The sequence below is a fragment of the Pollicipes pollicipes genome, unplaced genomic scaffold, assembly GCF_011947565.3.
Source record: "Pollicipes pollicipes isolate AB1234 unplaced genomic scaffold, Ppol_2.1 Scaffold_3087;HRSCAF=3621_pilon_pilon_pilon, whole genome shotgun sequence".
Classification (NCBI taxonomy): Eukaryota; Metazoa; Arthropoda; class Thecostraca; order Pollicipedomorpha; family Pollicipedidae; genus Pollicipes; species Pollicipes pollicipes.
This window is the reverse complement of record NW_023596225.1, coordinates 14,441,099-14,454,147: the sequence shown is the minus strand read 5'-3', so window position 1 is coordinate 14,454,147 and position 13,049 is coordinate 14,441,099. Positions and strand designations below refer to the sequence as shown.

General features: G+C 54.6%; 1 protein-coding gene across 1 annotated transcript; it reads left to right on the top strand.

Moving 5' to 3' along the window:
• The first annotated feature begins 65 nt into the window (after window positions 1-65).
• Window positions 66-5,503, top strand: LOC119089776 (RING finger protein 145). The gene is made up of 4 exons (XM_037212590.1): window positions 66-264; window positions 1,313-1,543; window positions 3,480-5,095; window positions 5,399-5,503. Exons 2-4 carry the CDS (start codon window positions 1,330-1,332, stop codon window positions 5,501-5,503), a joined length of 1,935 nt encoding a protein of 644 aa, XP_037068485.1. The 5' UTR covers window positions 66-264; window positions 1,313-1,329.
• Window positions 5,504-13,049: the final 7,546 nt, after the last annotated feature.

Sequence of the window (13,049 nt, the reverse complement as noted above, 5' to 3'; positions counted from 1 at the left end):
CAGCGGCTGTGTGAGAATCCGTGCGAGATAGTGCGCGGCGCCTTGTAAACAGCGAAGCCCTTGAAAACGAGCGGGTCGGCTCCGCGCGGTTCGCGAGTTAGGTTGGTTAGTGGTTCGGTGCCGAGCTGCTACTTTTAGTGTTACATGATTTATTGCAATAGCATAGATAATCTGTCGCGATTGTCAGGTCGTAGCCATGGTGTTTTGGATGTTCCCGGCGTCCCGGCGTTGTTTCGGGTACTTCTTGCACGCTGTATCTTGAAGGTAAGATGATGCAATCCGGCAGCTTTCTGGGTTTCGTCAGTGTTGCATGCTCTATGAAAGACAGGCCGCTTAGGTAGGGTTGTGTAAAAAGTAGGTTCAGGGGTGACCATGTGCTGTAACTCAATTTATATCAGTTGGAGGTGTTTGGCACAGTGGTCTCTGCCTTCTTTCCCCATGGTTTCCATGGTAATCATGCCTAAAGATAGTCTAATGGAGTTTTGAGACAAAATTGCATTATTATAAATAGGAAGTTGTTTTATTGTCAGTCTTGTCTCCTGTGTTAGTATCATTTGCCATACACACATACCTACAAACCTGACTGCCAAAGTTACACATTGCACAGCACACATCTTGCATGGTAGGGTCATTGTTACAAAAAAGTACAGTATACACACCCTAAATCTAAATGCCTTGAACTCAGTGCACACTAGCTACCAATTTCATGGCACAGAGAACCAATGTTCCAGGAACTCATTGGTGTATGAATGAATTTGCAAGCAAAAGAAGCTGTGAAATGTTAGAAATTTATGTCAATATGAAAGTAATCTAAGCCTTCAGGGTAATTGCCTGAATTCAGCAAGCTCAAGGCTCAGTGTGCCAATTTTGGGTAGGCACCTACCACAGTGGAGGGATTTTATGCAGGCTGGCTTACAAATTCAAATGACCAGTGTGCAAAAGATTCAACTCACCAAAAGCTTACACAATATCTGTTTGTTTGACTTTGAGTGCATTTGTGTTGAATGCACGTGAGGCCAAATTGCTGCCAATTTGTTCACCATAACTTGAAAAAATATTTTGTGATATGTTGACTTGAAATTACCCAAGTAACATTATGAATCCTTGAAACAATGACTCACTCCTCTCAGTGCACTAACATCATTGATGACTGCACACCAACTTTAGTGTTCTTAGATATACAGCTTGGATGCTCTGAACTTGTTGCTTGGATGTCACTGGTGTACCAGAGATTTGCATCAGAAATCATACTTGGTGATGTTTATGTTCATGTGCACAGCAGATGAACTGACCAGATTACTCCTCTCCCCAGGCCTAGTGTCCAGCATCATGTGGTCAGTGCTGAACAAGGCTGGCAGCATGGGCCAGTCGGTGTTGTCGGTGACAGACCGGTGCTTTGAGCCGGCTGTCGACATCATCCTGCGAGTGCCCAGCCTGGTGCTGCTTGACTACTGCTGGCAGTTTGAGCTGGACCGCACACTTCTGTGGGGTGCTGACAATCAGGACAACTATGGTATCTTCAACACCATCATTGCCATATCATGTGAGTTGTCTGCTTGACTTTGCATCATGTTTGCATCTTTTCCTGCATGACATTGCTCTTGTGTATTACAATATTGCCAGTTGTTTTTACTGTGCTTTGTAAGTATGCTATGGTCGCTGAATGCAAGGCAAGAGCTTTGTTTCTGCTTCTTTATTGCAATTCATGTATTGGTTTAGGAGCATGGAGGCATCAGTAGCTCAGTGGCATTGTGAGGATGCCAGCTCACCAGAACAGCACTTGATTAGCCTTTGTCAGTTGTGTTCCATATTGGCCAGCATTGGCTGCCTGCAAGGGGATGCTATGGGACCTTTGCATTAGTCAAAGGGCAAAATGTGGCCGAGCCTTGCGCCAACAGGCTTCCATCAGCCGCCACTGCATGTGTTCACCGCCAGGCTGTACTATGGCACCCATGTGAGCTTCATGTTGTCGGCTCACATAGGGGCCATTCCATCAGCCACCACTGCATGTGCTCACCTCCAGGTTGTGCTATGGCACCCACCTGAGCTTCATGTTGGTGTGCATAGGGGCCAGACAGGGTGGCATCACGGGATACCGTGGGGAGGGCTCGAGTTGGATTCCCGGTGGCGTGATAACCTCTCAGTGCTGATTCATGATTCATGGATGCCTCGTTCCATCCGACACAAGGGCGTCCTGTGTGGGCTAGCCGATACAAGGGCGTCCTGTGTGGTCTAGTCGATACAAGGGCGTCCTGTGCGGGCTGGTCGATACAAGGGCGTCCTGTGTGGTCTAGTCGATACAAGGGCGTCCTGTGCGGGCTGGTCGATACAAGGGCGTCCTGTGTGGGCTAGCCGATACAAGGGCGTCCTGTGTGGTCTAGTCGATACAAGGGCGTCCTGTGCGGGCTGGTCGATACAAGGGCGTCCTGTGTGGGCTAGTCGATACAAGGGCGTCCTGTGTGGGCTGGTCGATACAAGGGCGTCCTGTGTGGGCTGGTCGATACAAGGGCGTCCTGTGTGGGCTGGTCGACACAAGGGTGTCGTGTGTGGGCTGGTCGTGGCAGCCCGCAGTTAGCCCTTATTACAGTTAGTGCACGGTTGGGGAGCAAAACATCACTAGCCTAATGCGGACGACCCCTGAGCGGCCAAATGCGGAATTCGCATTTGTCTCCTGCTGGCCTTTGGCATGCCTGTTTGCTGAGCTGTTGGTGATCAGAGAATGAAACTCGTGCTCGGTTGTGTTGATTTGTCATGGGGCCTGAAGGGTTGTTCTGTGTAAGACTCCGGTTGCCTGTGCGAGACTGGTGTTCAGTATGGCTGGCTCTCAGGGGTGACCCCGACCTCAGCGCAGCCCGTGACGACCGCCCCCGCCCTGTGACCGGAGGTAGTGTCAGGGGTGGCCCCGACCTGAGCTCGGCCCGTGACCACCGCCTCCGCCCTGTGACCGGAGGTAGTGTCAGGGGTGGCCCCGACCTCAGCGCAGCCCGTGACCACCGCCTCCGCCCTGTGACCGGAGGTAGCGTCAGGGGTGGCCCTGACCTCAGCGCAGCCCGTGACGACCGCTCCCGCCCTGTGGCCGGTATAGGTCTCAGGGGCGGCCCCGACCTGAGCTCGGCCCGTGACGACCGCCCCTGCCCTGTGACCGGAGGTAGTGTCAGGGGTGGCCCTGACCTGAGCTCGGCCCGTGACCACCGCCTCCGCCCTGTGACCGGAGGTAGTGTCAGGGGTGGCCCCGACCTCAGCGCAGCCCGTGACGACCGCCCCCGCCCTGTGACCGGAGGTAGTGTCAGGGGTGGCCCCGACCTCAGCACAGCCCGTGACCACCGCCTCCGCCCTGTGACCGGAGGTAGTGTCAGGGGTGGCCCCGACGTGAGCTCGGCCCGTGACCACCGCCTCCGCCCTGTGGCCGGAGGCAGTCTCAGGGGTGGCCCCGACTTGAGCTCGGCCCGTGACCACCGCCTCCGTCCTGTGGCTGGCAGTGGTGCTGCAGGCGTTCGCCGTGCTGCTGCTGCCGCTCGAGTACGTGGTGCGGCTCTACATGCACTACATCAGCGCCGCTGTGCTCGTGCTCGCCAACCAGTTCTCCTACTACCACGTGACGAGCGAGGCGGCGCAGCCGGCCGGGCCCGGTCTGGCCGGCTTCTTCCAGCTGGTGCCCGTGTGGCGGATCTGGGGCGACGCGGCCGACGGCGAGGACCGCCGACCGCAGGTGGAGTTCCTGCGCCGCCAGTTGGCTGCCATTGCCGTCCACCTGGCGGCCGCCGTCTGCGTCACCGTGCTGCTCGAGGTGGAGGACACGCTCCGACGCGTCTCGCTGCTGGCGCACGCGGCGCCCGTCGTGGCGCTGATGGCCGACATGGCGTCCGGCGCCGACCTGGTGACGCTGCACAACTGCGCCAGCGCCGTCACCATCCTCAGCTGCCTCACCTGGCTGCTCGGCTGCGTGCCGGCCTGCATCGAGTACTACCAGCAGCTCTACCTGAAGTACTACTTCCACGCCACGCAGGTGTACGACGCGGCGGGCATGGCGCGCCAGTTGCTGTGGACGCTGTTCGTGCCGCGACTGCAGCTCGCCTACTGGCTGTGCCTTGTGCTGACGCAGTTCCACCACTACGTGTACGTGCCGCGCAGCCATCCGATCGCACGCCGTGAGTGGTACATCGTCCTGCTCTCGGCCGTCGCCAGCACCACCGCCTCGCCCATCAGCCTGGCCAGCTTCTGCGTGGCCGTGGCGTACGGCTCGTGGGCCACCGTGCGCCTGCTACGCGCGCTGCTGCGCGTGCGCACCGCCGCGCACAGCGGCTGGATGGATGCGGCCACGGTGTTGGTGCTGGCGCTGCACGTGGACCTCATCCACCTGACCGTGCGGGCGCGACTGGCCGTCATGTCGGTGGCGCTGTTCGTGGCCGCGACGTCGACGGCCCACGCGGTGTACGACGTGGCCGAGGCGGCCGTGCTGGCGCTCAGCGCCTCCGGCTGCCGGCGGCCTAGCCGGCACCTGCGGGTCGTCCTCGTCTGCTTGCTGCTGGCCGCGTTGCCCGTCTACCTGACGGTGCTGCTCTGCCGGCTGTTTGAGCGCGACTTCTGGATCCTGCTCGTGTCGTCGTCGGCGCTGACGCTGGCCGTGCAGGCGCTCGGCCTGCTCACCGTGTACGCCGTCCTCCTGTACGACGCGCAGCGGAGCGAGCCGTGGCGCCATCTGGACGATGTGGTGTACTGCACGCGCGCCACGGCCGGCGTGGTGCAGCTGCTCGTCGTGCTGCTCGTCGTCGCCACCGGCGTGTGGGAGTCGATGCACGGCCGCTGGTCTTGGGCCAACGTGGCTGTCCTGCTCGCGCACTGCTACTTCATCGTGTGGCGGCGGCTGCGCGACGGCTGCTCGCAGCTAATGCTGCGCCGCGCCGCCGCCCGCACAGCGCGCGCTCTGCCCGAGGCGGCGCCCGACCAGCTGGCACGTTACGGTGACGTCTGCGCCATCTGCTACTGCGCCATGAGCGAGGCGCGCCAGCTGCCGTGCCGCCACCTCTTCCATGCCGCCTGCCTGCGCAAGTGGCTGTACGTGCAGACCAAGTGCCCGCTGTGTCAGGCGGAGCTCGTGGGCCAGGGCGCCGAGCCGCCGCCGGCGGAGGCCAGTACCGCGCCGGAGGACGGCTCCCGCACGCCGCAGGCGGCGGGCGACACCAGCGGTGCGGAGGCAGGCCAGGGCGCGTCGCAGGCACAGGGGGCGCCCCGGTGCCCCTGGGCCGCCGCTGGTGCTGTGCCCACCGGAATGGAGAGCGTCCCTGACGGGGATCCGGCGGCGGGAGAGCGCCAGGGTGGGCGGGAGGCTGAGTCGGCCGCTGCCGCCGATGGCCCTGTCGCAGCAACTGGTGATGACCGGCGTCCGCGCGGTGACGAGGGCGACATCCGGGAGACGGGAGAGAGCGCCGCCGCTGAGCGCAAAGGCAGCGCCGCGGCCGAACTCCGACAGAGGAGACCACCAGGGAGTGGAGAGGGCTTCTAGACAGCGGCCACTCGCCCCTCGCAACAAGGAAGGCTTTCAAGGGAATGCCCATCCACGATCTTGCCTGGGAAATCACCATGTAGGGAAGAACATTGGTCAGGGAAACTGGTACTAACTGACTCTTTGTACATAAGGTGAATTGCAGGTATCTCAACCAGGGTGCTGTGTTCAGCTTTCGTAAGCTGTTGCAAACATTGTATTGGTATGGCGGAGTTTACGTGACATCTGCCTATTAGGGCGGTTTAAAAGGAATTCTCATTTGGAAGATCACCAGCGGTGGAGTAATCTTGCTCTGGTTTATTTTATGAACAGCAGTGAAGACTTCAGATCGGGATACGTAAAATCCATGAAGCATAGAGCCTCTGAAAAGCATTTGCGCACTTTTACACCCGCCCATTCACGCATGTACGCACAAACTGACACTCACACGCACACCCAGACACGGACGATAATGGTAGGCGGTGGATTGGCTGTCATCGAATTGTTCTAACGTCAGTCAGTGACAATGAAGAATCAGTGTTGCTTCCTGGTATACATAACATCTTCAATGGAGACTGGAACATCAATACGTGAACGTTTCTTGAAGCGCTCTGTGTTTCATGGATTTGTTATGTACGGGCTTGAGATCTTCACTTTTGTCCAAAAAATAACCCAGCGAGCGGGAATGTCCCTTTCCAAGCCATCCCTCTTCCTCCCTACGATGCAGCAGCTGCCGCTTGCCGCCTCGGGCCTTTTGATTCGGCTGCAGCGGGGGGGGGGGGGGGGAGAGGGAGGGCTCGGTGAGCCGCTCTGCGGGGTACGGGGCCTGATCTCGGGGTTTCGTGGGCGTTCTTCATGGGGAAGGATCGTGTGCCCAGCATGGCACGTTCCGATGTTCAGCATTCGTGAGGTTACAGACTGGCATCGTCCGCGCAAACGACGACCACTCGTCCGTGTCTCGGGCAAGGCCAGCGCCCGGCCGCAGTGATCTGTTGGCGATCCTCTGCTGGTGATCATGATCAGTGGCGATTATCTGCCTGTCTGTGTCAGCTCTTGACCATTGATGTTATGAATCTACGTGTAGTCATCTCTTACACACTCACACCGTGCGGAACGTGAAATTGGTACCCTATATAGTGTCCGAACCTCGTCTTTGCTGCCCGACCACATGGTTTGGTAGGCTGCATCCTGGCGGCCGCGCCAGTCTTTATGTCGGGAGATGTTGTCAGCTTTTGTGCCCCACCGACTTGTGCGTGAATGGGGTGTTCAGTGGGCGCGCGAAGTTATGCTTAACTTTGAAAGATGTACCCGGTTTGTTGTTTTTGAATCGTTTGCGGTTTTTAGCAACCAGCGTTTTCCTTTGAAAAATTTGCGTGTCTATAAGTGTCCTTGTAACGACGCATTGGTTTGTTGGTTTTCCGCGGTGTGTTGTTTGACGCTTCGTGTCATCAGCATTGATCTTCCTCGGTATTTGGCAATTCGTCATCTCTTTGTGCTAGCGTTGGCTAGCCTTCAGTTCGTCCAGGCAGTGTACCGTCACAGAGGCAATTGCGTCACGCAGATCCACTGTCACGCCTGTCTGGGTGTGGCATAACGTAACGCGCGTGGTTTTGCCTTCGCCCAGCACCATCCCTGTGAACAGTTACCATGATTCTGGAGTAGCCAAACCGTCTCATGCGCGCTGAGATTGCTCGCGCCTCTGGCTGACGGGCTTAGATCCGCGGCGATTGTCGGGGTCAGGATCGCTGGCTGCCGTGTTGAGGAGATTGCTCGCGCCTCTGGCTGACGGGCTTAGATCCGCGGCGATTCTCGAGGGTCAGGATCGCTGGCTGCTGTGCTGAGATTGCTCGCGCCTCTTGCTGACCGGCTCAGGGCCGCGGCGATTCTCGAGGGTCAGGATCGCTGGCTGCTGTGTTGAGATTGCTTGCGCCTCTTGCTGACCGGCTCAGGGCCGCGGCGATTCTCGAGGGTCAGGATCGCAGGCTGCTGTGTTGAGATTGCTCGCGCCTCTTGCTGACCGGCTCAGGGCCGCGGCGATTCTCGAGGGTTTGGATCGCTGGCTGCTGTGTTGAGATTCCTGGCGCCTCTGGCTGATGGGCTTAGATCCGCGGCGATTCTCGAGGGTCAGAATCGCAGGCTGCTGTGTTGAGATTGCTCGCGCCTCTTGCTGACCGGCTCAGGGCCGCGGCGATTCTCGAGGGTCAGGATCGCTGGCTGCTGTGTTGAGATTGCTCGCGCCTCTTGCTGACCGGCTCAGGGCCGCGGCGATTCTCGAGGGTCAAGATCGCTGGCTGCTGTGTTGAGATTGCTCGCGCCTCTTGCTGACCGGCTCAGGGCCGCGGCGATTCTCGAGGGTCAGGATCGCTGGCTGCTGTGTTGAGATTCCTCGCGCCTCTTGCTGACCGGCTCGGGGCCGCGGCGATTCTCGAGGGTCAGGATCGCTGGCTGCTGTGCTGTGGTTGCATTTACCCGGCGCGATCTGGTGCCCGGCTCGGTCGGCCCATGTGACTGTACGTACAAAAACACGTTACGGCGTGATCTGTGGCCAAGACTTCTCATTATTCAGAACTTAGTAGAGGTCGGCACTACTAGTAGGTCGTGCAGTCTCATGCGTGCTTTTCGGTGCATCTGGAAGGGTCGGTTTTCTTCGCTTTCGGTGGCTTGCCGAGGGTACGTCGTCACACCGGTGATCGTTCAGTCCCCCGTGAGCACTCCGGGGTGGTCGCTGGCGTTGTGCAGTGGGGGCGCTGACTCGGTCAGGGTCACGTGCAGAAATCAAAACCCGTGCCACCGGCTGCCCACCATCTTGTGATATAGTCTACGTCATCATGCATCTCATTGTCGCATTCAGTGATGTCCGGTGAATTTGGACGTTCTTTGCATTATTTAATGGTCTTATTTTATGGTTGCTTTGTGAATTGATGGTTTGTCGTGATATCGTGCTAGAAATATCTACAGGCTTCTATTATTTTGAAGTTCATGTGACCGCGCGAGTCTCACTTTATTGTCATTATTTTGCCTTATACGCTGAATACACGGTCAAGTGATCTGAGCTTTTCTCTCCGCTGAAAACCCCTCCGAATATGTTTTCATCATTGACGTTAAAGACCTGACTGGATCCTGGTCCTAACCCCCTGAAAAAAGCATTTGGCCCTCAGCCAATGGTACCAGTTGTAGACAGTTGGTAGACAGTTGGTTGCAGCCCAATTGGACGCCATTGGTCACCATCAGATGGTACCGATAGGCCCGCCAGTTGGAATTTTGTGCGCTCGACAACTGGTCGCCACCGACCGGTGCCAAGTGGTCTCAATTGGTCAGCCAGTTGGAACCGATTGGTCACACTCCAATTTGAGTGAAATGGTCGCACTCCAATCCGTATCAAGTGGTCGTCGATCGGCTGAAACCAACTATTCCAGTCCCATTAGATCCAAGCGGTACCCGTCAAACTGGAACCAACTGGTACAGGCTAATCCATCTTGCTACCAATGCACCACCGTGTCTTGCTGACGGCGCACCCGCAGGCAGGCGCAGCGCCACAGACTGTGACTCGAAGGGGCGGGATTTTCCAGGGGTCTCCTGGACGAAATAGGCCTCTTTACAGAAGGGACCTCCCAGGCAATGTCTTATTCAAGCGGAGGGGAACCGAGATATGCGCATATCAGATGGTCGCATGTATCATATCCGAGTAAAAGCCAGAATGGGGCCTTCTAATTGTCCAGCAAAAGGCCTCCTGTTCCGGAAAAGACCTTCTGATGCATAGGGGACGTCCTAATCCAGAACAGGATGCTTGTAATTCACGAATGGGGCCTCGAAATCTGGCCAAGGCTTATCCCAAGACAGGTCATCCTGATCCTGCACCGTAGCCGTCTGATGCGTGCATGGGATCTCCTCTTGCAGAGTTAGGGCCTCCTAGATGAAAGGTCCCTTCTAACACATGAGGCTGGCCTACCAAGTGTTCGAAACAGCTTTGCAAAGCTAGTGATTGATACATTTGGTAAGCGTCGTTGAGCCAACTTCTGAATCAGCGCCAGTCAGCGCATCATAACCAGCCAGAAAGCATAACGTTTAATTGTGGTTAAGCCAAAAAGATCAGCAGAACATTTGCAATGGGCAACGCGAATTTGATGTTTCTTGTTTTTTGTGCCTCGGAATTGCATTCGTCGTTCATCGAATTAGTACACTCGTCCACGTCGATTGATCCCTGGAAACCGGGATTAGTGACAACGATATCGAAGGATATATATATATATATATATATATATATATATATGTGTGTGTGTGTATGTATGTATATATATATATATATATGTATATATATATATATATATATATATATATATATATACATATTCGAAATACTGGGTCTTACTGAAAATAAGAGTTGCTTGTTGGAAAAACAATGTGTTGCCGTATTAACCAGTCAGTGTTGCGTCTACGACTACCGTCACCTCGGTTGCGGGTGCTGAGGTTAAAATTATGGGTCTGTGTAGGTAATGTGTCAACACGCACGTTTATATCGATCGCCATAGTACACGATATTTAATGAATTCAACAGACATGTGCTCACCCCAAGAAGTGGACACGTTTGTGGCCAGAAGTACACTGAAAGGTAAATAAAGTTGCTTTGCGTCAGCTGACTGACTCAAAACTGCCATCTGTCGTATAGATTTGGATAGATCACCGTGATACTTCTTGGACACGATGCAACTCATCCTACTCTCCCCTACGCTCGCTATCAGTACCCCGGGTTTTTTATTCAAAGGCTTTGAACTGTTAGTACTAGAAATGAAGATATTCTGCTTAATCCTCCCTTTTCTACAGTTTGCCTGATAGTCTAAGATTTCCCCCTCCTGCCACGCGATGCTATGACCTGTGACCAGAACGTGCTTCGATGGTCCGAATGGCTTATACCCGTGTTCCGCACCACTCTGGTGTTCACCCCTTTTTACCTGACCTGTGACCAGACCGTGCTTCGATGGCCCGAATGGCTTATACCCGTGTTTCGCACCACTCTGGTGTTCACTGTAATGACCTGTGACCAGACCGTGCTTCGGTGGTCCGAATGGCTTATACCCGTGTTTCGCACCACTCTGGTGTTCACCCCTTCTTGTCTGACCTGTGACCAGAGCGTGCTTCGGTGGTCCGAATGGCTTATACCCGTGTTTCGCACCACTCTGGTGTTCACCCCTTCTTGTCTGACCTGTGACCAGAACGTGCTTCGATAGTCCGAATGGCTTATACCCGTGTTTCGCACCACTCTGGTGTTCACCCCTTCTTACCTGACCTGTGACCAGACCGTGCCTCGGTGGTCCGAATGGCTTATACCCGTGTTTTGCACCACTCTGGTGTTCCCTGTAATGGCCTGTGACCAGACCGTGCTTCGATGGTCCGAATGGCTTATACCCGTGTTCTGCACCACTCTGGTGTTCACTGTAATGACCTGTGACCAGAACGTGCTTCGATAGTCCGAATGGCTTATACCCGTGTTTCGCACCACTCTGGTGTTCCCTGTAATGACCTGTGACCAGAGCGTGCTTCGATAGTCCAAATGGCTTATACCCGTGTTTTGCACCACTCCGGTGTTCACTGTAATGACCTGTGACCAGAGCGTGCTTCGATGGTCCGAATGGCTTATACCCGTGTTTTGCACCACTCTGGTGTTCCCTGTAATGACCTGTGACCAGACCGTGCTTCGATGGTCCGAATGGCTTATACCCGTGTTTCGCACCACTCTGGTGTTCCCTGTAATGACCTGTGACCAGAGCGTGCTTCGATGGTCCGAATGGCTTATACCCGTGTTTCGCACCACTCTGGTGTTCACCCCTTCTTACCTGACCTGTGACCAGACCGTGCCTCGGTGGTCCGAATGGCTTATACCCGTGTTTTGCACCACTCTGGTGTTCCCTGTAATGGCCTGTGACCAGACCGTGCTTCGATGGTCCGAATGGCTTATACCCGTGTTCTGCACCACTCTGGTGTTCACTGTAATGACCTGTGACCAGAACGTGCTTCGATAGTCCGAATGGCTTATACCCGTGTTTCGCACCACTCTGGTGTTCACTGTAATGACCTGTGACCAGAACGTGCTTCGATAGTCCGAATGGCTCATACCCGTGTTTTGCACCACTCTGGTGTTCCCTGTAATGACCTGTGACCAGAACGTGCTTCGATGGTCCGAATGGCTTATACCCGTGTTTTGCACCACTCTGGTGTTCCCTGTAATGACCTGTGACCAGAACGTGCTTCGATAGTCCGAATGGCTTATACCCGTGTTTTGCACCACTCTGGTGTTCCCTGTAATGACCTGTGACCAGAACGTGCTTCGATAGTCCGAATGGCTTATACCCGTGTTTTGCACCACTCTGGTGTTCCCTGTAATGACCTGTGACCAGAACGTGCTTCGATAATCCGAATGGCTTATACCCGTGTTCTGCACCACTCTGGTGTTCCCTGTAATGACCTGTGACCAGAACGTGCTTCGATAGTCCGAATGGCTTATACCCGTGTTCTGCACCACCCTGGTGTTCCCCCCTTCTTGTCTTAAAGCATTGTCATGTCCCCTCACTCAAACCTCTCCCCATTGGTATGTGCATCGGTAAATTATTCCAGTGTTTTGATCCGCTTTTAACTTATCTTTGGGCTGAACTATATAATTTCTAAGGTTTGCACACGGTCTGGTGGCTGCGCGAGCGTGTGGTTCTAAAAGCCGCGTTATCTTTGCGGACACTCCTTTCACGCAAGGTAAAGTCACGTGGGTTGGGTTGTCCTCTGGTGCGTTCTGTATTTGTTGATTATGAAATTTTTGACGAACTTATTTAACAAAATGTTTTAGGTAGCTATTGAGATATCAAAGCTTGATTAATGTGCGTAACATTTGTCCAACTGTTGTCTCGAATTGGCAAAAATGTCTCCGCTCTTTGCGCTAGCGATTTTACGACAGGCTCTTCGTGTTGATTGCCGCGATGTGACATGAAGTTCAAACACTTACCCGTGCGTGTTGCCTTTTTAAACACAAGTTCAAATACTTACCCGTGCGTGTTGCCCCCTTTTTACCCTTTTACGTACCCTTTTTAAACACTTGTCTTCATGTTGCCATCTTGCGATTCGTCTTTGACTCGCGGGCTCAGTACTGGAGAATTTCTGGAACATGGTGGTCTTTCAACGCGACACTCGTGTTAATCACACACCTCCTCTATACCTCGACCTCATGAGGAAAAAATATACAACGGCTCTCATTCCAAGTTGTCCACAAAGTGCTTACAGTCACGTTGATAGGATTTGCCATTGCTGCGCCCCTCGTTTGTTTATTAAAGTCACCGATGGCCTGGCGGCACGTGGTAGCAAGGCATGAACGCAGGAGTTGAATAACTCCATCTAACTCCATGCTCGTCCGACCTCATGATTTGGTCAATTAGTCCTCCGTACTGCGAGCCTTTTCAGTAGGGATCGATGTCACGAAGGAACACTACATCAAAAGGTGCTATAACTTGAAAAGCCGGTATGTTAAATATGTGAATAAAATCAATAAATCCTTTGACGTTTTGTATATGCTGCTCTGTTTTTCCTA

Coding starts and splice junctions, on each gene's coding strand:
- LOC119089776 (XM_037212590.1), top strand. CDS start 1,330: ATGTGGTCAGTGCTGAACAAGGCTGGCAGCATGGGCCAGTCGGTGTTG. Junction 1,544..3,479: donor CACCATCATTGCCATATCAT/GTGAGTTGTCTG, acceptor TGTGGCTGGCAG/TGGTGCTGCAGGCGTTCGCC. Junction 5,096..5,398: donor CGCTGTGTCAGGCGGAGCTC/GTGGGCCAGGGC, acceptor CGCGGTGACGAG/GGCGACATCCGGGAGACGGG.